The sequence below is a fragment of the Stigmatopora argus genome, chromosome 16, assembly GCF_051989625.1.
Source record: "Stigmatopora argus isolate UIUO_Sarg chromosome 16, RoL_Sarg_1.0, whole genome shotgun sequence".
Lineage (NCBI taxonomy): Eukaryota > Metazoa > Chordata > Actinopteri > Syngnathiformes > Syngnathidae > Stigmatopora > Stigmatopora argus.
In genome coordinates this window covers 3,234,519-3,258,196 of record NC_135402.1, presented here as the reverse complement: position 1 = coordinate 3,258,196, position 23,678 = coordinate 3,234,519, and the positions used below count along the sequence as shown (strand labels likewise).

General features: G+C 44.7%; 3 protein-coding genes across 3 annotated transcripts; 1 reads left to right on the top strand and 2 right to left on the bottom strand.

Moving 5' to 3' along the window:
• Nucleotides 1-1,935: 1,935 nt before the first annotated feature.
• On the bottom strand, nucleotides 1,936-13,476 carry enc1 (ectodermal-neural cortex 1). Its single transcript, XM_077622162.1, has 3 exons — nucleotides 13,229-13,476; nucleotides 7,646-9,450; nucleotides 1,936-4,414 (listed from the first exon to the last, which is right to left on the bottom strand). Exon 2 carries the CDS (start codon nucleotides 9,442-9,444, stop codon nucleotides 7,669-7,671), a length of 1,776 nt encoding a protein of 591 aa, XP_077478288.1. The 5' UTR covers nucleotides 9,445-9,450; nucleotides 13,229-13,476; the 3' UTR covers nucleotides 1,936-4,414; nucleotides 7,646-7,668.
• A 614-nt stretch (nucleotides 13,477-14,090) lies between these two features.
• Nucleotides 14,091-18,843, top strand: hexb (hexosaminidase B (beta polypeptide)). Its single transcript, XM_077621879.1, has 14 exons — nucleotides 14,091-14,408; nucleotides 14,856-15,007; nucleotides 15,241-15,306; nucleotides 15,431-15,477; nucleotides 15,563-15,673; nucleotides 15,745-15,846; nucleotides 15,930-16,062; nucleotides 16,306-16,486; nucleotides 16,570-16,656; nucleotides 16,727-16,799; nucleotides 17,110-17,287; nucleotides 18,232-18,322; nucleotides 18,396-18,500; nucleotides 18,572-18,843. The coding sequence occupies exons 1-14, from the start codon at nucleotides 14,152-14,154 to the stop codon at nucleotides 18,633-18,635; spliced, it is 1,647 nt and encodes a 548-aa protein (XP_077478005.1). The 5' UTR covers nucleotides 14,091-14,151; the 3' UTR covers nucleotides 18,636-18,843.
• On the bottom strand, nucleotides 18,834-23,663 carry gfm2 (GTP dependent ribosome recycling factor mitochondrial 2). The gene is made up of 20 exons (XM_077621870.1): nucleotides 23,421-23,663; nucleotides 23,276-23,357; nucleotides 23,133-23,178; nucleotides 22,794-22,891; nucleotides 22,595-22,720; nucleotides 22,423-22,511; nucleotides 22,257-22,345; nucleotides 22,138-22,198; nucleotides 21,822-22,004; nucleotides 21,645-21,725; nucleotides 21,271-21,419; nucleotides 20,919-21,059; nucleotides 20,748-20,847; nucleotides 20,516-20,678; nucleotides 20,147-20,223; nucleotides 19,949-20,087; nucleotides 19,711-19,881; nucleotides 19,528-19,643; nucleotides 19,279-19,461; nucleotides 18,834-19,105 (listed from the first exon to the last, which is right to left on the bottom strand). The coding sequence occupies exons 1-20, from the start codon at nucleotides 23,427-23,429 to the stop codon at nucleotides 18,977-18,979; spliced, it is 2,232 nt and encodes a 743-aa protein (XP_077477996.1). The 5' UTR covers nucleotides 23,430-23,663; the 3' UTR covers nucleotides 18,834-18,976.
• Nucleotides 23,664-23,678: the final 15 nt, after the last annotated feature.

Genomic DNA, 23,678 nt, shown 5'->3' with positions numbered 1-23,678 from the left:
TATTCAACAACATTAAAGCTAAATTAGCATTTCATTCATTCAGTGTCATTTGCATTTTTAAGAAAACCGTAAATAGATTTATGATCTGGGGAAAAAATAATCAAAGAAAACAGGGTACATAATGTGTTTTTGAGCAAAAAAATGGAGATCATATTTTTTCCCGAAAAATAACAATCGGAAATTTTCCCTAAATTGTTTTTGCGATGAAGTACTATCGTAATTTAGATCTTTTTGGGGAAAAAAAGGGAAAAAAAGTTGCCGATTTCCGTAGAGAATCGAAAAAACTTCAAAGCCGATTTAACGGGGGAGCACAAACCGTAAAGCCTGACTGCCTGCGGTGTTAAGTAGGGGGTCCACGGAGCCGGCTTGGGGGTCTTGCGGCCTACCGGGAAGCCTTTGACTTAGTAATTAGCTGAGAAACACAGGATGTCACACAGCTGGATGGGATTCCTAAGCACCCCTCGCAAGCCGCTCCATCTCTGGTTGTCATCGGTATCCATTTAGGTTCCCCCACAGACCACCTGATGGGGGCTTGAATTACTTCTACCAAGACCGGGTTTGGAGATTGCCCTATTAACCTGGCCCACATCTCAAATGTTTTGGCTTTTACGTTATTCGAGCGTCTATTTGAAAGAGAAATACTTCAAAAATCCTGAAGTTAAAACACTTAGTGTGGTTTTCTTTGCGAAGAAATTGAAAGATAATTCAATGTGAATCAGGTCTTCTATGCTTGAGGAATATTTGAGGCGAATGTATACATTATTTGTTCCATCCAGCAGCTTGCTCGTTTTAGAGATTACATCTGCGTGTGGTTGGGCGACATTCCGACTGGCAGGCACCACCAAAATATGCCTTCCTGAAGATAATTACACTAGACGGGACAATATATTTATTTATCTTACGTTCAAGCCCACCATTTCAGCTCATTTCGGTCTTTTACCAAGCCAGTTTGGGTTTGACCTCCCAAATTTAGTAGACCTGTCAATCATAAATTGACCTACAAAAAAGCCATTTTGCATTTTTAAGGTGCTATTTTATCAGTTTGTCATGTCAGTCTTGAAACTAATTTTCCCACCATTTTGTCCGTATTCAAGGGTCCTTGAAAAAGGTCCTTGAAAATTCCAAGACCTCCCAAAAAACTATTTAGCTTTGAACTTTTAGCATCTTTGTAGTCTTCCCCAAGGGCCCCCCAATGAGCAAGTCCTCCCGGAAAGTCCTGACTAGTTGTCGTTTCTCACGACGGTGGTCTAAACGTGCCGCTAACCCCCGCCCCCGCCGGACCCCAGACCAAAAGTGTCGGTGTGCGTTAGCCTGGCCTCTGCTTGTGGGAATAAGTTGAGCTTCCTGCCGGACAGGAAATTCAACTTCCTGTCTTGATTAATGTGACGGCCGCAGGGGTCTCGGGGTTGGGGGTTTGGGCTCCCACACACGGCGCCCCCGCATTACTCCTCAAATGCCGGCCTTTGTTAGCGGGCCACACAGCGAAGAAAAGATGATTTTAGTGGCTCGTTGCAACATCTCGCTACTCGGATTGTTTATTTCTTTAGCGCCCCCCTCGTCGGCTCAATCACCCCCGACCTTTTATGGGTTCACGGGGGTCAAAATCCAGCCCAACTGGTGTTTCTCAAAAGGAACAGGAATGTAAACAAAAAAAGAGTGGATGATCGGATGACTTTATTTTTTTTTGTGTTAGCCACGTAGCTCGTCGTAGCTTTCGCACCCCAAAAAAATGTGTGAGAGGAAGAGGAGAAGGCAGTGGTGCTTTTTAAGATTTCATGTTCTCCTCCAGCCCCCACAGTTTGCAGATAATGGTTGCCAAGGTGACTCAAGAGAGAAAGGCAAAGTATCTGCGGCTCTTTTAGCGCAGTAGGTAAAAAGCGCCGAAAGATTTCAAGCCCCTAAAAATGAAATAAAGTAGTCAAACGCAGGTTTTCTGTACAGACAAGAGGAAAAAACTCTCAGCTTTATTCAGTCATGGATTTCACATTGTGAAAAAACAGAAAATGTACAAAACAATGCCATGGAAACTAAAAGTCATGACATCAACCAGGACAAAGCCACATGTACTTTAGCATTTTTTTTTTGGTCTTGCGCGTATAAATATTCATCAGAATATCTTGCCATCGACAGCGATGGACGTCCAATCCATCTAGACCACAGGTGTCAAAGCGGCGGCCCGGGGGCCAAATCTGGCCCGCCGGATCATTTTGTGCGGCCCGAGAAAGTAAATCATGAGTGCCGACTTTCTGTTTTAGGATCAAATTAAAATGAAGAGTATAGATGTATATTACATTTCCTGATTTTCCCCTTTTTAAAATCAATCATTAAAATATTTTCAATCCAATTTTATTTCTTTTGTGTTTTTAGTTCAAAGCGCATTTTGTAAGATCTAAAGATAAATATGTAGATATTTTCCGTTTTCCACTTTAATATTGAACATAATTAAAAAATAAATTTTGTTTCCATTTGAAATGAAAAACATGCTTAAAAGAAATTTTCCATTACTAAGAAAAAAAAGCTCAAATAAACATTGCTTTAGATCTATAAAAAACGGACTATTTAGGGCTTTTGATCCAGTTCTTTTAATCCAATTTAAAAAATATATATATTAGATCTAAAATGGTCCAACCCACATGAAATGGAGTTGACGTTAATGCGGCCCGTGAACCAACCAGAGTTTGACACCTCCGATCTAGACGGTTATCTAAATCCTTAAAATGGCAACCAATGCCTTTGTGCATTTTAAATAAACTTAAAAACATTGTGCGGGGCAACATCCAAAATGACAACAAAATCAAACCATTCCAAAACAATCCAAATTTGCTTTGAAAGCAACTGTGCCTACAAATATTTGACAAATCGTGTTCAAACTACAAATTGTTGCGCCGTCTACCTTTATCCATAACTCGGACTCCGCCCACCCTCGAGCCGTGGCATTCATTGGCCGTCAATCACGGCGGGTCGTCACCGCTCCGCTGCTAATTCTTGCACTTTTCCAGGGCCTTGAGGGGAGTCGGCGGGGGGCTCGTGGCGGCTGATTTAAGGCAGGTTTCGCCCAGCCGAGTAGGAATTCTTTGCCTTGGACCCCCCGCGGCCTTGGCGGCCTGGCGCTGTGGGTAATCTGAGCTTCTTCCTCCTCCTCGTTAAGAATTTCCGACCCGCTGCGGTGACCAAGCCTTTATGTAATAATAATATTTCCAGGGAGAAGTATAGTCCGTCGCTTGGTATGGGGTTGCTCGCTTGAAGATTACCAAGACTGTCTTTTTCATGTGCACATATTGTAGATTTTTAATAGAGATTTTGACCTATCGGCACTACCGGGCCAACTATGACGACTGTTCTTTTTCATACGATTTAGGCTGAAATTTCTTTGTGAATAAATAGCCACAGAAATAAATTGAGTATTGCACCGATACAAGTTATCGCAAGGAGCCCCAATACGGCACTAAAATTGGCCATTGGCGACCTACTGCGCAAAATGTGCTCTTCAAAATTTCATTTCCAATCGCAGATTGCCCTTCCCAAGATGGCCGCCGACTGCCCTTTTCAAGATGGCCGCCAATTGCCCTTCCCAAGATGGCCACCAATTACAAACGACGAAGAACATATGAAAGGTAGAAAAAATCTAGCTGAAAGTCGGAAAAAAAAGCTCTTTTAGCGATTCATATTTTCAATGTTAGCGCCTATGCTTTTTGAATAGTGGCTAAATATACATTTTAAACGGTAATACCAGACAGGTTTGAACATTTTATGCACACTGACATGAGCATCTGCAAAATTGTTAACTTTGATATAAAACAAAAGCAGTCTTGTGAACTTACTTAGTTTCCTAGCAAAAGTGATTAGCACGAGATAAGCTAATGGGCTAATGTAGTGGTATCGATTGTGCAACTTCAAAATTTGGGTGAAACTTTTTTTTGCCTTTTTAAACGTTTTTTAAGCAGTGAGTATGCAATAATTTAGTATTATAAAACATATCATAGTATTTTGTTTTTTTGTTTTCCCTAAAAATGCGATCTGTCCAGAGAGAGAGAAAAAAATAGTATCGGTGCAACACTACAAATAATGAAAATTCTTCCGGCATTAAAAAGGCATAAAGATAGATTCACCAACGGCATAATAGAAAGCAGCGTCTCCAAAACAAAGCAGATTGCCCCCCCCCCCCCCCAAAATACCTCATGTCATAAGCGTGGTTGGGGGAGTTTATCTTTTTGTGCTATTTGTCCACACACTGAACAGTGTAGTCATGAAAATACGTATAGTTGAAATGTGTCACTTAAGCCTGTTGTGTATTTTGGGCATGTTTTTATGTTTTGTTTTGTGGAGCATCCATCTTTGAGGTCTCCTCGTAGATGGTCTTGTCACAATCCATCTTCCCGTAGGCGATGACAACAGTAAACAAAAACTTGGAGATCTGGAAAACAAATGACAGACATTTTTTTAATGTGCATTTTCATTTGGATTCCTTTACTCGCCACAAGCCTCAAATCCGGTAGCTCTCTGTATTATATTTTACGAGTGTATTTTTCTAGTGTATTCCTGTTTTCTAACAATTGATTGTTTGTTTGTTTGTTGCTAAAACCGCTATTTTATTGTTGAAGTAAAACTAGCGACCGTATTATGAGACACTAAAAATATGACTTATAGTTCAGGGCGACTTATCAATATTTTTTTTTAATTTCAGAGCGACTTATGTGTTTCAGTTTGGTTTGTTTAATAAGGGACAGCACATATTATAGAACTTATTTATATTCATGTTAATGAATATTTATATGTAAGATTGTAGCGAAGGGCTAATTTGCATCTTTACTCGCTTGTGAAGGTAGAAGATAAAAGATGACACGATCGCAATTTTGTTCGTCTAACAGGCTTTAAGATGATTGGCCAAGAGTTTCAGAGACGGAAGTTCACGTATGATAATTGGTATTGAGTTCCAGGTAGGAAGAAAGAAGCTGCTTTGGCTAATTCAGCACTCTTTTGGAAGGGAACTACACAGTCACCTCTAGAGCCAGCTCTTGTTGATATGTTGGAATTTTTTGGTACAAAATCTTGCAGTGGTAGGAGGAGCTTTGTGTTGGAAGATTTTGTAAACTAAGGTAGCATCTGCATATTTAACAGTATGGTTCCAGTTCAGGTATTTTTTTTCGTATCTGACAGCGTTTACAATACTTTCAGAGCTTGCTTATAAATGGTTTCAATTGGTTTTAGTGTTGTTTTGCAGGCCAATGACCAAGTAGTTATAGTTATAGTCCGGGAAATACAGTAATGTGAAATGCAAGTTGTATTTTGTGTGTAGAGGATTCCAAATTGAAATGGTGGGAAGTAGATTTTTCGGAATGACCCATGTGGTTTCCATCCTGAGTGTCCTTAAGAAAGACACACTAGCCCCCCCTCTTTTGACCCCGTTGCTAACGCTGCGTCATCAGTTCATTAATGAGCCGGCGTTAAGGCGCTTTGAGTACCTAGAAGGTAGAAAAAACTCTGCAAGTGAAAGCTCATTTATCATCGAAACTCCGTTAAGACCGCCGTAAAAAATTTGATTTCAGCATCCCATCATGCCGGCCCAACTTTTAACGAGCGTTAACCGGCTCGGTCAGCTCCATAAAGTCGGAAAGGGGATGGTGGGCGGATGGTGGGCCGCTACGTTTCCCTTCGGAGGGCAAAAGTTTTTACGGCAGTCCTTCCGCAGTCCCTTTCCCTCGTCACGACTCGCCGCGAGCAAGCTGTCAACCTGAAAGCCGGCTGAGGTTTAAATAAGTGGCAGGATTAAAGCCTCGGGTGACTGTCTTGAGCCGGGGAGTAATCCCGCGCTATTAGCCGCTCGCCTAGCTTTATCCGACGACGACGTACGCGCCGGATGCTCGCCCACGCCTTGTTGTCAAGAGCCGGCGAGCGCGCGTGGGTGACGGGTCCCCGCCGCGGCACCCCCACCCCGCGCCCGAGGCGACCGTCGGCTAGCGAAGCGCCTCCTACGTCGAGCCCGCTCATCGTCATGGCGGCTGAGAAGGAGGTCAGAAAAACAAAAACAGGCGTTCACTTCACCGCCTTTCCCATTGGCCCCTCGGAGCTGCGCGCAGGAAGTGGGCATTCGTGTCGGAATATTTCATGACCTGCGCTTTCGCACGGTCGACGAATAATTAGATCGCAAAATCCAAAGAGAAGTCACTCGAGATTAAAGTAGGAGGATAGTAAAGCGGCTATAATGATAATATCAAATTCCTGGTTCATTTTCGTAGTTTAGCAACGGATTCCTCGCCGTTTCAGCGTATATTTTAACGTGTACCGTATTTTCACGACTATAAGGCACACTTAAAAGTCTTATTTTTTCTCCAAAATAGACAGGGCGCCTTATAATCCAGTGTGCTTTATATATGGAAAAAAACATAAAATGTCTCAGTCATTGAGGGTGCGCCTTATAATGCAGTGCGCCTTATAGTCGTGAAAATATGTAGTTCTTCGAACAGGCGCTATAGCAAATAGATATATTCTTTTGATTGGCGTACTACTGAATTTGTTGCAAATAAACGCAAAACATGAGCCCAGTCCCATGGCCAATCGCCTGCTTTCAACCAAGTCAGCGGCTAACCCGTGACAAATGCTTCCCAACGGGGCGGCCTCCTTTCTCGCCAGCTACCGGCAGCGTAACCTCATCAAAGAGAGGCGACCGAGAGTGGATTAGGCCTGGCTGTGGCGTTGCGGCCTGTTGGCGTGCACCGCCCCCCCCCCCCCCCCCCCCCAACCGCCCCAACCACCCTCTGTCTAATTGGCCAAGCGGCTAAAGTAACCTCCCCCACAGGAGCAATAAAAGTATCCCATTCTACATCAATTACCCTCTCTATCCTCTGGCACGTCCCCGCGGTTACTTAACTAACAACCCCCATTCCCCTGCTCAACCCCCACCACCGCCAGCGCCACTCGCCCGCCACTCCGACATTCCGTTAATAGTCCAAAGAAGTTGGAAAAAGAGTCCGAGAAGTATCATTCAAGGATTGAAACCTTCAATATTCCCACATTAGCCAGATGGAATTCCCACGCAAAGAATTCTAGTAATGCCGGGTTGCGTCAACGTAAATGACCGCATGATATCCCGCCGCACATCTTTTGTCTTTGGTCATCGCATTCCGATACACAAAGGGGCAGAAATACAATTAGAAGGGGGAGAAGATGGCGTCTAAGTTCTGAGGTGCCTGCGTTCTGCCCACAAACAAATGAGAAACCTCATACTAGATTCAAATGATGAGCCAGCAGTTGGCTAGTTGTTTTTTCGGTGAGCTAATCCTCTCCCCGCGACTTTACGGGAAGGAATTAGTTCTTTGTCAAACTTTCAGGACGCTAAGCGTGGCAACCAAAACATGAATTTAAAAACAAAAGATAAAGATCAAGGGTGACCTTAATCTCAAAACCAGGTTTGTAACATGATCTGAACTATGAGATTCTAGATGATCTCCTTTGGCAAGCTAAGGAAAAGATGCTAGTGTCCGTCTATATTGCTTCTTCCCGTTTTTTTAATACTCATTTTTATCAGTTCTATCTTTCTATTCAGGACGAGCACTATTCCGTGTGAAGATTTTTTTAGTTTTGTTTGTTTGGACAAGATTATTTCCCAGGACAACAATTGAAGAACTTGGAAAACCTCTGGGAGTACCTTGTGGGATGGACTGGGGGTCTTCAGGCAGGCAGATGTTTCCAAGTGCTGACAAAGGCGGTGGGAATGAGCGAGTAGGGCACCGTGGTGATGCTGTTCCACGCGTCCGACGTGGGGTCGTAGCAGTCCAAGGTTTTGCAGCGTTGCGTGCCAAAGTATCCCCCCACCACGTAGAGTTTGTTCCCAGACGCCACCGCCTGGCAGCTCATGCGCTTGGCCGTCACGTCTCCGACTTTGGTCCACTGGTAGTTCTCGCTGCTGAACTTGTAGGCGGAGCAGGCCGAGAACTCTGTGTCTCCGCCCATGACGAAGATTTGGTTGCCCAGGACGGCGGCGGCAGTGTACCGCCACGGCTGCGGGCACGAGGCCGGCACGGTCCAGCGGTTCTCCTGGGGGTCGTAGCACTGCACCTTGGGGAGCTTGTCGTGGGTGACGCCGGTCCCCCCGAAGGCGAAGAGCTTGAGCTTGACGCTGACCACCGCCGCGTTGCTCACGCCCTCCCTCAGGGGCGCCACCATGGTCCACTTGTTGGCCGCCGGGTCAAACTGCTCCACCTGCTTGAGCGAGACGGACGGCGAGGCCGGCAGGCAGCCGGTGGCCGCCGTGTGACCGCCCACCACGTAGAGGCAGTGCTTGAGTTCGGCCGAGCCGTGGCCGAACCTGGCGATGAGCATGGGCGCCGCTTTGGACCACTCCTCCTGGAGCGTGTCGTAGACCCACACGTCTTTGGAGACGCCGTTCTCGGAGCCCCGCCCGCCCGTGATGTACACCTTGCAGGCGATGGCGCAGGCGCTGAATTCCTTCCGCGGGCTGGGGATGTCGGCTTTGGGAATGATCTCCTTGGCCTTCTGATCCACCAGGTACAACTTGTCGCACATGAAGGTCTGGCCCCCGAGGAGGAAGAGGGCGTGGCTGGTCTTGCGGGGCCGGGCGCACTGGCTGTTGACCACACCGTCGTTCTGCAGGATCCTCAGCTTGCAACGGATGGCTTGGTCCACCAACTCCTTGCTCCCGGCCTGGGCGTTGATCAGATGCTCGGTGGAGACGTTCTCCATGAGGAAGATGGCCGGCAGCAGGGCCAGGCGGACCGTCCCCAGGAGCTCGGGGAGCTCGCAGTGGCGCCTCTCCAGGTCGTAGTTGATCCAGTTCAGAGCGGCCTCGTAGACCAGACGCTCGTCCTCGGTCTCCAGCTCTTCGTGGGACAAAAGCTGCACCACCATGTCTTTGGGCAGTTGGAGGAAGTCCTCCGTCTTGCAGATGGCGGGGAAGTTGCTCAGACAGGTGCTCCAGGAGAGCTCCGAGAGCTTGGTGCACTGGTGGGCGTCGGAGAGGAGCAGCATGCCCAGGCAGTTGGACGGATGAAGGTTCCGCTCCAGGAATTCTGCGCAGGCGTCGCGGATGTCCTGGAACTCCAGCATGTCCCCGGCCTCCAGCAGCGACTCGGCGTTCTCCTCGTTGATGACCACCCTGGAAGTGTAGGCGTAGTCCAGCAGCAGCTCCAGCACCTCCGGGTGGACCGAGTCGTTGAAGTTCACCTCGCTGGCCTGGCTCTCGCGTAGCCCGCCGCTGAACATGGCCTCAAAGTAGCGGCTGCAGGCGGCCAACACGGCGCGGTGGCAAGGGAATGACCGGCTGCCGGCGTGGAGAAGCACGTCGGTGAACAAACGCTGCTGCCGCAAGGAGTTCAGGTGCATCAGCACGCTGTCGGCGTATGACGACTTGTGGAACAGGTAGATGTTCGTGGAGCCGGTGCTGGCTCGGGACTTCCGATTCTCGTGGACGCACACCGACATTTTCATCGAGTCCTGGAGATAAAACCAACGAGAACAATCAGACCAAAACAAATGACTTTCCATAGAGTTGACCACCGCTAGCCTCGATTCGCATAACGTCGTCCGCTGAGAATTCGGAGCATCCAAACAATTCGAGGTGACGACAAGGTACACTCTCATACCGTAAATTTCAAGTATGTTAATCATTCACCTACAAGGCTTGACGTGTCGCATGAGTGGTTTTCTCACTCGCTGGCATTCCAGTTATGCGCGCAGTTAAAGTTCCCACAGCTGCTAGCCAGCTTTTAGCCTCGGCGAGTGCTAACAAGCTCTTTAATGGCAACAAGCATGTGGAGACAGGATGCAATGGACTGAATACGGTAATGCCGGTACATTGTACTCTGTATCCGGTGGACTCGTTTCAGACGAAATAGGCATCAGGCACATCCGTACTTGCGCAGTCATCAACCAAGGCCCAAATACCTCAGCCAGACAGGATTGGTCGCATTCCAGCAACAACAAAGGTGGCGACGGGGCATCTCGTAGCTTCTGGCCCTTTCCAAGACCCCATTGAAAAATGTCCATGACGAAACACAATGTTTAAAATTTTTGCCTTGTGAATCGTTGTCAATAAGGCAAATACTATTGCACTTAATGATAGGCATTCATTGTCATGGTCATTAAAAAATACTCTACACTGTGCTTGATAACCCTTAGAGCACATGTGTCAAAGTGGCGGCCCGGGGGCCAAATGTGGCCCGCCGCATCATTTTGTGTGGCCCGGGAAAGTAAATCATGAGTGCCGACTTTGTGTTTTAGGATCAAATTAAAATGAAGAGTATAGATGTATATTACATTTCCTGATTTTCCCCCTTTTAAATCAATAGTCATTTTTTAATTTTTGTGTTTTTAGTTCAAAAATGATTTCGTAAAATCTAAAAATATATTTTAAAAAAGCTAAAATAAACATCGTTTTAGGTCTTTAAAAAACTGAATATTCAGGGCTTTTAATCCAGTTCTTTTAATCTATTTATAAAAAAATCTAAATATTATTATCTAAAATGGTCCGGGTCACGTGAAATCAAGTTGACGTTAAAGCGGCCCGCGAACCAACCCGAGTCTGACACCTTTGCCTTAGAGAATATTGATAAAATGGTTTTGATTAACAAATGTAGCGTTACAAACGATGCTGTTATTGCTATCCAATGATGGAAATCATTTCCTGCTTTTGCTCATAAAATAAAACAAAAAAGAAAACAATCTGGGACTAATGGCCGTTCCCAAACGTCTCCCAGTCCTCGGTGTATTAGTTAACCCTGTTGAAAATCCCGGGATGGGCCGGTTATTCTGTAAATAATCACGCCAGTCATGCTATATTTTCTCTATCCCCAGACATGACTAACGGAGTCATGAGCTCATCCCGACAATCTTCAAGCATCCGGTTAACCGAGGTTCTTTCAAAGGCACTGCCGGTGACTGAAGTCGGCGGCCAATTACGTGTGAGTAAACCATCTATATTTTTCTGGGGGGAATTATCCAATGTTAATAATAAGCCGCAAATGCCAACAAACAACACAAGGAGAAGGCCTAGCGAGAAAGCCTCTGGACTCCATCTGAGGCCTGGCTAGATGCAAACTCCAAATCATTGCCAGGTGTCCACAATCACGGATGGGGAAGACTAGTGGGAATGTAAAGGGGGGAGTTTCTCCGCGAGTAAACATGGGGATCAAATGGGCCACTTGGAAGCGACAAAAAGGAGAAGGCGCAAGCGTAGCGGAGACCGTTGATCGGCTTCAAAACTCCTCTGGATCTAATTTAGCGTCTCCTGCCAGCTGTCCTTCCGAAAGCCTGCTTTTCCTGCCGGTCGCTGGCGCCCGATTTCGCCATTTTGTTTCTTGGAAACGTATCAACAATACGTCACCGACTGGGTTTGTCAGGATAAAACAAAAACAAGTTGTCCTCAAACCTTGATCAGGCTAAGACCCATTTGTTAGCTTGGCAGCTAAATGTCAACAGCCCAATTGACAACATCAATTTTTTGGACAATACAATGACGACATATTTAACAATATTATCGTGTATCGCAGATTGGATTAAAGCGTCTGCGGTCGATTGGTCGCCGGTCTTTTGGTCGCCCGGACCGCGGCAACGGGCGACCAAAAGACCGGCGACGAAAAGACCGACGACAAAACAAGGTAAAACGACACGGTCTACGCATCAATAAAAGCCAACAATGGCCATGAGTAGTTTCACTGAGCCGACGTGTGAATGTATTAGAGTTTGTATGTACATGCGTTGTCCCTTTAAGAAGCGACGTCAGTCAGGGTCTTAACAAGTTCTCCAACAAAAAACAATAAAAGTCCGGGAAATTTTGGAGCTTTTCTTTAGCCTAATAATTACTAGGGCATTAAGTATGACTAAATAGCAATTCGCAGTTTGTATTTAGGGAATTTGAGCAACGATTTAAATGGTAATTATCACTTACCTTCCGGGCGACCAAAAGATCGGTGACCAATCGACCGTGTACCGATTTAAAGGGCCTTCAATGGTTGAATACGGTAATATTTACATTTTAAGTCGTCCACATCGCGGTCATTAAACTATGTTAAATTTTCCAAAAACCTTCAAATATAACCTAGGAAACTGGGGTACATTATTAGCCATATGTCCAATATTTTAGAACTGTAAGAGTTGGCAGTGAATGAGCATTTTTTTAGTACTACTAACAGCAAAAGACCCCTTTGTTGTTAAAAAATTTATCGGACGGCTGTCTTCATCCTACATTATCTTCCAAATAAATGTCTTACAGATGATTCATTAAGATAAACTAAGGACATTTCAGAAAGACAATATAAAGGAAAAAGTTTTTAGCAGATTGTTTAGCAGATGCTCCATATAACAAAATCGCAAATAAGTAAATTGTGGAAGCCTATGACGGAAATGTCAACTGTTTTTAATTGTAAATAAGCCTACAAATGTGAACTCTGGATCTGTTTAGTTCCAAAGAAAGCTATTGTGTCGTTTAAATTGGTGACAATGGAATGAAATGAAGCTTTGCTATTTGAATAATTGTACGTTCGTTCTGTGGTCTCAAGGAATAGCATTTACCTGTTCTGCCTGTCACGTTACATCTCTGCAAACATTTTCAAACCGTTTCCGATACTGAACCAAAACAGGGTGACAACAAAATCCCCCTAGGCTGAATAAACAGGAGGGTGTGTCATCTTGCATCACAAGTGACCCCTGTGAGGATAATCGTTAGAATAAAAGCAAGGATTTGAATGACTTGAATAAGCAAATGTGAACACCAGTGGAATATAATGTACATACTGTAACCACCTGTATGTAAAGTCAACTTATTCCCACTGTTGACCGATTTGGTATTGACGTTATTTGTTATCGGTTGAATGAATGCTTCTTAGCTTACGCGCAAAAAAAATGGAAATATTAAATGTTAAATATTCAATTCTGATCCTATTTACCGGTTGAAATGGTCGGATATTTTGAAGGAAACAACCTCTTGGCTATTAATTGTAATCATGCACACGGGGGTAAAGACAGAAAAAATGACCAAATAACAATTTTTGCGTGCTTGTAGATTATATGACACTAAATGTTTTATTAATTGCTTCTCGTGGCTGCTTCTTTTGTTCCTGATGCTTTGTATTCTGTCCATAATTGAGGTTGTTAGTGCAGATATGAATGCATTCCAGCCGTCAGTTTGGTTATTATGCTCTATGAATTAGCGTTTGATGGATTCCTACTTCATAAAATAGTCATAATAATGGGTAATAAATATGTAATGGCTTACCTCTTTGGGGTGAAGCAGGAGTTCAACCTCGCCCGTGGAATCCCTCAGACATGCCCGCGGTGATAGAGCCAGGATGCGGCCGCTTTGCTTTCTTCTCGTTTCTTCTTCTCCAGATAACACCACCGATCCAAAAGCTAAACCTTCTCCGATTTCGAAGTCCACGTCCGTACTAGGGAGATCTAAGCATTGGGGGTGAGGATCGTGTGATGGACTTTAGGACTTGTCTGGTTTCTACCCTTGTTCTCCTATTGAGAATGACTGAGCTCGATGGTGCTTTATTACAGTGCTTTGGGCTTATTGGGCGGGGCGACATTTTCTCGTGGAGCCAATCAAATAGGAGCAGGAGATAGAGTAGGAGGGGCGTTGGCATGCAAAACAAAATCAAACTGAAAACAAAACTTGTGGTAGTTTTAAATCAACACTGTCTTCAGTATGTTGTAAATGTATTTCATGAAGATGATAATCAATATCTGATAACGCAGGAGATCATGTTAAATAAACTGTTGGGAAGAATACTCATGTAAAAAATTTGGACGGAAAAATATTTGAGTTAACTGTCAAATAAATGACGGGAACGATCATGCAATGACTTAAAACAAAAATATGCTTTTTTTAGTTGGCAATATTTGAAAAGACGGTTAAGTCTGACAACAGCGACGCCCCGTGGACAATGTGATATAGTAGAAGAATTTAGCCGATTGAAAGTCACTTAAATCATGGGCAAATGTGTTTAATACCACAAAATCCATAAAAGAAACGATAAAATATCATCTCGGACAAAAACAAAATAAAAATAAACTGTCCCCTTTTAAATGTCGTGACTTCCGCATGTGTCGTTTTGGCCCCGCCCCCTTGGGACACTTTTCGGCTGCTCCTCGTCACCATTGCAGTCTCATGACTATTTGTTGTCCCATTGGTCTGTCATGTTAGCATCGCTGAGCGTTTTCCTCTTTCTGATAGTCTCGTCCTGCCTTGGGGGACACTGGCAGGACCCCTTGGCCGACGAGGGGCTTCCTCGGGACCGGGAGCCTTCCAAATGGGGGTCTTTGTGGCCGCTACCCCAACGAGTGAACACGTTCGATGTGGCGTTCAAGTTAGCCGCTGACAGTTTTGAAATCTTCGACGGCAAAGAGTCGTCTGCAGGCTCGAGCTGTAACCTTCTACAGAACGCATACAGAAGGTGACATTTTGAACACGAATCTTGTTTTTTTCATCATGTAATTCTGTAGATTTTTTTTCCTGTCCTCTGATGTCGTAGACGCATTTTTATTGTAAATGGACATCAGGCAATAAAGTTAAAATGATTCAAATCAGATTCACATACGCTTTATAGTCTTACTACCATATAACTTTTTAAATATCAGTACATATTTACTCCTAAAATGACTAAATCTAATGAGGTTTACAATTTTGCCAATCTGTTTAATTTTTTTTTTTAAACTATTCATAAAATGGATGCAAAAACACCAACATCGTCAAATTGTTCTCTTAGTGAATTTGTCATGGACTTACTCATAATTCCTTTTGTAAAAACGTGCACTTTTTCTATCTACTTCCTGCTGACTTCAAGGACTGTTTTTTTATCAATCAAAATGCCTCACTCATTGTTATTGTCCTCCCCTTTCAGGTACTACAAGTACATATTTGGTGGCATTAAAACAAAACGGCCACCGCAAGACAAGTGGACTGACTTCCTTCAACTGAATGGTCTGCAGGTCTTGATCACAAACCCGGAATCTGATTGTGATCTGTACCCCAGTGTGAAGTCTGACGAGTCATGTGAGTGAGCAAGCGTCCTTTTTATCTTCATTGAAGCAGGTTCCATTTCCTGTTTTATTGTCAATCATTAGTACACTTGTCTTACTTGTAAAAAAAAAAAAAAAAACGCGTACTATGAACTAGAGGTCGACTGAGAAATGATTTTTATAAACCGTTTTAAAAACAAAATTCAGCCAATTGCCACTGCCTGAGATGTCACAAAAGAAAACAACATATTTTGTTTGTATCTTCAGATGAACTGTTGGTGGATCATCCTTTTGCCATCTTGAAAGCACCAAAAGTTTGGGGCGCCCTGCATGGTAGGTTGTTCTTTTAAAATGACTCCATCTTGCTGGAATTGATATATGTCACTCAAAAAAGAGGAAACAGGAGGGATAGGCTTTATAAGAAAAAATATTGCGCTGATTTTTGGCCTTGTTTTAGGTCTGGAAACGTTCAGTCAGCTGGTGTACGAGGATGAATTCGGCACTGTAAGTGGACTTTGTTATGTTAACGTCAAAATAAATGCTTTGTGTCATAAATCATGCCATTTCAACTTTATGTCCATCGTTTCAGAAATGCGTCAACTGGAGCGAAATCAGTGATTTCCCCCGATTTGGGCACCGAGGCCTCTTGCTGGACACCTCAAGACACTTTATTCCTGTCAAAGTTATTCTGGCTAATCTGGTAACTCTTTAAATTGAATTGAAAACTAAATCTGTGAATGTATGTTAAGGTATTTTTTTCCACGACTCCAGGAAACCATGGCAATGAACAAATTTAATGTCTTCCACTGGCACATCGTCGACGATCCGTCCTTTCCGTACATGAGCAAGACGTTCCCAGACCTCAGTCGGAAGGTCATTAATATTTTGGTTAACTGATGCGTTAATCATAAATGTCGTATCCACAAATTGATGCTTGTTGGCTACCTTCTCTGCAGGGCGCATTCCACCCCTACACGCACGTGTACACGCCATCTGACGTGAAGATGATCATCGAGTTCGCTCGCCTGCGAGGCATCCGAGTCATCCCGGAGTTTGACACCCCGGGTCACACGCAGTCTTGGGGCAAAGGTTTGAGTTACATCCCAGCCAAGCACTCATCTTCAGTTTTTTTTCCTAATTAAAATGGATAAAACAGTATCAATTCATTTAACGGTATGTTTGCCAAGTTATATTGCTTATGTTAAGTTTTTTTTTTTAGGTTTAGTGCACTGTAATAGTTTCTCTTTTGGGAATTGGGTTTAGTAAAGGTTAGGAAACTGGACTACTGGTCTCCAGATTGAACAGGATAATCAAGTCAATGTTTTTCTGTAGGACAGGAAGATCTTCTGACGGCGTGCTTCGCCGGCTCCAAGCCGTCGAACAGCTTCGGTCCGGTCAACCCCATCTTCAACTCCACCTACGACTTCATGAGCCGCCTGTTCCAGGAGATCGCTTCTGTCTTCCCAGACGACTACCTTCACCTGGGCGGCGATGAGGTGGACTTCACCTGTTGGTGAGGAAAAAAGCAGCCAAACAACCCTGGCGCCCAATCTCTCCCATGTTTGTTTTAAACCCTCGACGCCTTCCTTTTTTCAGGAAGAGCAATCCTGATATCCAGACGTTCATGGAGCAGCAGGGCTTTGGCAAAAACTACAGCAAACTGGAGTCTTTCTACATTCAAAAGTAGGGATGCAAAATACATCATTAGGCTGAATCTTAGCCAATGTATCTATCTCTCTCTGATTTTATGTAGACTTTTGGACATTGTGGCGTCCACAAAGAAGGGCTATATCATCTGGCAAGAGGTTTTCGACAATGGTGTGGAGGTAAATTGCATTTTTTTATGTGGTGATGGCCACCCAATCTAACTTAAACTAAGTTGCATGTGTCCACGTTATATGATGGGAAATTTAGATGAAAAGAGGCTACACATAGTTCTCAAATTAGCATCATCAACATGTTGAGTGACCAGTATGAAACCACAAAAGCACAAAAACATCCAACACATGACGCTCTTTGGAGCCCAGTGCAAAATCAGCAAACTACCAAAAGTTAAACAATAACGACAAAGTTCCAAAGACGAGCACTGGCGAGAAGGAGGTAGCGTGGAACCACTAAGCTTGACACACGTTGCAGCTCAAAGCGGACACCGTAGTCCACGTGTGGATGGGCGGCGCAGACTTTGGCCCGGAAATGCACAACGTGACGGCGAGCGGATTCACCGCCATTCTCTCGTCACCCTGGTACCTAGATTACATTAGCTACGGCCAGGACTGGATCAAGTACTACAAAGTGGAACCGCTCAGCTTCAACGGTCAGTCCATGGGATTCAGCAATAGGCTTACGCTTCAAAGTGCTCGGGTGGCGGTTACCGTTAACGGTGATGGACATTTTTTTGCACCGGGGTGTCCGTTCGATGCGGCGTGACGGAGAAATAACACAGGATAAAATAGACCAATACATGGCTTGTAGGCGAGGCGTAGGACGGCCCTGCTTTGTGACATGGGTGCTTGTCTTATGTGTGTTGTGTAGCTAAAGGCTGATACGCTCATCCATGTGTGGAAAGGCACCAAGCAGCAATACCAGAATGAGATGGCCAAAGTCACCGCGTCGGGTTACCAGACCTTGCTCTCCACCCCCTGGTACCTGAACCGTATCGCCTACGGCCAGGACTGGCTTGCCATTTACAAGGCCGACCCGCAGGATTTCCAGGGTTTGTGTCAAAAATCCCCACCCGAGATCCAAAAGACAGAAAACGCATCGCCGTCCTCCCAATGACATCAGATAGGATTTGAAATCCTTTCTCCCCAAAAAATGACAAGTTGCTACAAATAGGCTCTTTGCAGTTTATGACGCGTTGTCGTGAGATTTTTATCCTCACTAGTTTTAGTTTTCTATAGCTGACATTCATATTCCTCAGTTTACAAAAGCTATACGCAAAAAAAGCATTGTTATTGAGGAGTTCTAATATGGACATCGCTATCCAAATTCAATGCGAATTTAACAATCCGTTTTGACTCGGCGGATTGGGAGTTATTATTCATTAATGGCAGCCCACGACATGTACTTAAATCATAAAAATACCTATAGATACATAAAAAAATATATTTTTTTAAACTAATTTCCAATCTTCCAAAAATGATGTTCCCTATAGTTAAAACTTCGACTCTTGCACTTAAGCGTAAGCCTGTTGAGGAAAAAAACTATCACGTTTCTTCGGTTTGGTCGTTTCCTCACTCCACTTCTTCGCCCAACTAGGAACTGAAACGCAGAAGAAGCTGGTGATCGGCGGAGAAGCCTGCTTGTGGGGGGAGTACGTGGACGCCACCAATCTTACACCGCGGCTCTGGTACGACGGCCTCAAGTGTTTTTCGTCTCGCGGCATCGCGGCCATTTTAGAACTGTTTTTGTCATGCGAGCAGGCCTCGCGCTAGCGCCGTGGCCGAGCGTCTGTGGAGCGCCAACAACGTGACGGACCTCAACGACGCGTACAACAGGCTGTTTTTGCACCGCTGTCGTATGGTGGAGTGAGTACCCCTTCTTGCATTTTTTTCAAAAAAGTAAACATGCACGTCTGAACGTTTTCTTGTCGGCACAGGCGCGGGATCGCCGCCGAACCGTTGTTTACCGGCTACTGCCCGCACGAGTACAAGGGAATCTAAGGAAGAAGAGGGAAAATCAGGAATCGAGTGTGGGCGTGCATCATGAAGGCATTTTTTTAAATTTTGGACACACACATACTCTCTGATCAATGCACACTATTGTAATGATTGTAAGACTGTACATACAAATACGGACGGACACATTTGCCCAGTATGTACTTTTTTTGATGTACTATTGACAACAAAACATGATTGTTTTGAAGCTTGATCGTGTTTATTCATCTTGCAAATATGAACGAGTGTGTCGAGTCTGCCAGGACACACTTTTTTTTATCAGCAGAGAATTTTTTTTTTAATCAAGCCCAGAGTCTTAACTTCTTGTAGTGTGCTGAGGGTCCAAATTACAACAAGCCGGCCATTCGCTTCACAAGTGTGTTCTGCTCCTGCATGTTCATGGCCTCGTACGTGTCCAACTCCAGGGAGAAGGTGGCCTTCCCCGAGGTAAGTGTTCGCAGGGCGGTGGAATAACCCTTGAAAACAAAACAAGACGGCTTGAGAATTATTTTAGACCAATAAGAAAACTGCTCCCACTTCCCAACGTGCAATTTAATGGGCCACCTTAAGTTCCTTGAATAACCCAAATCCAGAATATTACCACGGTATGCTCCCAGGAAACTGAGAAACGGGAATGATCAGAACTCACCCTAGTCTCTGCTAGCGGGACACTCGCCAACAACAACTTGTTGTCATGTCTACTCTGGATGTCCCGAACGGTCCCCCTTCTCTGGGCCAGGTCGCCTAACACGACACCCAAGTGTTCCTCCTCCACCGTCACCTCCATGGACATGACGGGCTCCAGGACTTGCCCCCCAGCCAGCTTCAAAGCCTTTGGGGACAGATTTTATCGTCGACTTTGTTCAATTGTGCGCTATTGAACCCGTCCCTGGCTAACCTTTAGCATGCAACGGGACACGCAGGCGGAAACCATCGCCGGAGACGTGCCCGGTTCCGCGTTGACGCGCTGAATCTGCGTGGAAACGTCCTGTAGAGGGTAACCCAATAATGGACCTGGAACAGTAGAGGAGTGCAGAATATGAGTTCATGAAAGTACTTGTAGACCAAGTTCTGTCCTAACCTTGGAGGTAGGAGCTATCCACTCCGTTTGCCACCGCCTCCTTCATATCTTCTGACAAGCTAGCAGCAACTTCTTCAGCGAATTCCACAAGACACGACCCAGGAGCGTGTCGGACGTTCAGTTCCACCGTCACAACGTGTCTCTTCTCACCCACGGAGCGGTCAAGCGTGTCTGCGTCAGAAGGAAAAAACGCTAGGAAATGGACGGGAATTCAATAGGAAAAGTGAGCTATACGCACCCGTGGCAGAAGCATGGTGGAGGATGGTCTCCCGGTAGGCCACCTGCAGCGGGCCCAGGTGGGTCTGGATGCCGTACTCCCTCCGGATACGATCGTGGAGAATCTCTATGTGCAGTTCTCCCATGCCGCATAAAATAGTCTGGAGGTGGACAAAGAGGTGGACGCTGGAAACGGGAGACGCGCATGATACGGTCCTACCTGTCCGGAATCCGGGTCAATCCGGACTTTCAAACTAGGGTCCTCTCTTTGAAGATTGTTCAGTGCCTTCTCAAGATCTGTACGTCGGAAAGAAAAATTAGGCCGAGTATTGAGTGATCAAAATTAGGTGGAGTGATAACCTCTCTTTTTTTTGTTTTTAATGCTGAAAGGCAGTTTAAACATTATAAATGTGTATATTAGAAATTTTACATTTTTCAAATGCTACTTTTACAACACTGGCCATAAGTGGTGGAAAATCAAGATTTCCCAAAAAGTGAATGTAAAAGTTTAGAATTATTTTATCGGTCATAGATATGACAAAAAGTCAATTTATAGGTCGGACGATATCACGGTTTAATTGTAGCTTACCGTCCTGTTTGGCCATGGTGGGCGGCTCGATGGTGCAGAAAAAGACCGGGTCTGGGACCTCCACACCGGAGAGAGCCACGCCTTTCCGACCCTCGGACGCCGCTTGGCGGGCCGCACCGGCCGCCGACGCTTTGGAGGAAACGATGGTGTCGCCGGTTACTGTCTGTTAGAAGAAAAAAAGGTGCATGAAGCACTTTGGGAAAGATGGGGAGACGACAGCGGCCAAGTTCACCTGCTTGAGTCCGACAGTCAGGGCGATGTTTCCCGCCGTCATGGATTGAATTTCCACGTGTTGGTCGGCAAAAGGCACCAGCAGTCTGCTCATCCTCTCGCTAAAAAAAAGTAAGCGGCGAGTATAGAGTCCGGTCGGCTACTTTGTCATTTAGCGTTAGCGACGACATACGTGCTGTTCCTGTTGATGTTGTACAACGCTGTCTGTGCTTTCAGCGTTCCCGAGTAGATTCGAAGGAAGACCAGCGGCCCGCGCTGCTTGTCGTGGAGAACTTTGAAGGCCAGAGCGCACAAGTCGTCCTTGTACCAGCGCCTGATGGACAGGAAAGGAGAGAACGTCATAAATGGACAAGTCTGATTGAGGTCTTAATAAATGAACATGATCAGAAAACGGTAAATTTCCAAGTGTGGAAAATCGTAAGTAAAATAGCTCTATTAACAAGGTAGAGTGTTTTTAAATACACTTGTTTATGTAGCCGTGAAAAAAATGTTTCTTTTAAAAGAGTGGAGCAATTTTGACTCACATCAGGTCATGCGCCCTTTCGTCAGGTGCAGGCAGGAAGTCGGTGATGGCGTCCAAGAGCGGTTGAACGCCTTTATTGCGCAAAGAACTCCCGCAGAGAACCGGGACGCCTTTACGGGTAAGAGTAACCCGCCGCACAGCTTCTCGGAGCTAAAAAGAAAAAAAAAAAAAAAAAAAAAAACTTGTTTAGCCAGCCTGCTATAACGTTCAAATATTTGGAAAATTCAGCCTCGGGAAGCAGTTTAGCTTTAGCAAACCAAAATTTGGTACTACACATCTTTTCTGGATGGACCTACACACCACAAACTTTTTTGATGAGTTAATTTATTTTTTATTTTTTACCAAATTGAATTGTAATATGATCACACAACTCACTTTTACGTAAGGAACGGCGTCAAAATTGTCACTGAAGTCGGATAGCAGGAGTTCGGCAAACTCATCATCCAAATCTGCAACCTGACATACATCAGAACAAAAAAGGAATACTACAATACTGTACTTCAGGGGTGTCCAAACTATGGCCCCGTGGGCCAACTGCAGCCTGCTTATCACCTGCTCAATTAAAGCCGTTCTGGCCAGTTGGACTTCCCTGAAAAGCTCCGCCTCTTCCTGCTGGGACTCACTCAAAGGTTTGGTATCAAAAAAGCGCCCGTCATCTGTCGGTTTCCATCTGAGCCTCTGATTGGTCAGCAGGTCGACCACGCCGGAGAAGTTTCTTCCTCTGCCAATGGGAATCTACCAAGTAGCTGGGAATGAGTGATCATATTCCAGTACCATAGACAGCAATAGATGTCCAAACAGTTGAAGGCCGACCACCATTAATGGAGCCAGTGAGTTGATTTTTAAATGTTTTTCATGGCAATGTTACCTGGAGGAGAACCGGATTGGCTTTCAACTTCTGTCTGATGCTTTCCAAGCAGAAACTGAGGCTGGAAAAAAAATCTTTAAATCTATCAGTACATTAAAAACAATGTAGTATTAACTCACTTAGCTGCAGGCTTATCCATCTTGTTCAGGAAGCAAATACATGGGACATGATGCTTGTCAGCCTGCCTCCACACAGTCATCGTCTGGGCCTTTATGATCCAAATTAAGCAGATTAAATGAGCTTGTCTTAAATGTATTTTTTATTAAAAGCAGAATGTGTGACCACCTCGACCCCCGCAGACGCATCAAACACAGCGACTGCCCCATCCAGAACCCGAAGAGCCCGCTCCACCTCTAGAGTGAAGTCCACATGACCTGGTATGGTGTACAAACACATACACACACAGGTACAGATTTCCAGATCATGTCAATTCATAGTGAGAACCATAAACACGGACCTGGTGTATCTATCAAGTTGATTCTGTGGCCTTTCCAGTCAAACGTGACTGCTGCTGACTGGATGGTGATGCCGCGTTCTCTTTCCTGAGCCATGAAGTCCGTGACCGTGTCGCCGTCATCCACGTCTAGAAGGAAAGTATAAAAATACTGACTTAATGCGACTTGTAAGGGTGAGTCCACTCCATTCTGCGCATTCACCTCCCAGCGCGCGAGTGTAGCCGGAGTAGTAGAGCATCCTCTCCGTAGTTGTCGTCTTTCCCGCGTCGATGTGGGCCATGATGCCGATGTTGCGGATTCTATGATGCAATTGGGGTCAGTATTTCATGCTTATTGTGTGTATTGTAATCAATAAAAATGTCAATAAGCATACCCACTTTGCACTTATTGTACAAATGTTGCAGTAGCATAATACTATGGGCCCTATTACCCATGACATCATCTTCTGGACGTTTTATTTTTAAGAAATTGTTGTTCAATTGTCAAAAATAAACTGTCCATGGTGTGAGAAACTAAATTATAAAACTACTCGGCACTTACTTGGACACATCTGGGCTGGGAACAGATCGCAGCGATTTAACATCATCTGTAAAAGTATGCTCATTTTATGGCATAATGTAAAATTTCTTGTTTTCTTTACATATTATTAAATAACTCACGGAAAAGGTGACATAATGACTTACCACCAGGAATTAAGCTGTAACTTCTCTTTCGAAACCTGTTCGCTGTCCACCTGCAGCGCCTCAGTACTAAGAAATACTTGACCTGTAAAGGACATTGAACGTCTCAAGACACTAGAACTCCCAATTTGAAGTGGCACTGGCTTACCCAAATCATAATTTAAATGTCCAATGTCGTCGCCATATTAATTCGTTTGACCTAAGAGTTTTTCTTCAGAATGAGTATAATTTAAACCTGCACTGACATGATTTTTCAATTGGAAAATATTTACAAATACATATTCAAAGAGCAACACGGTTGTAAACAAAACCGACACTGAGTGAACCATTCTAGGTTGTCAAAAATCACATTTTTGCAGGGTACAGCTTCTCAAAAGCTCCCCTCAGAACGTAGAAAGTGCTTATA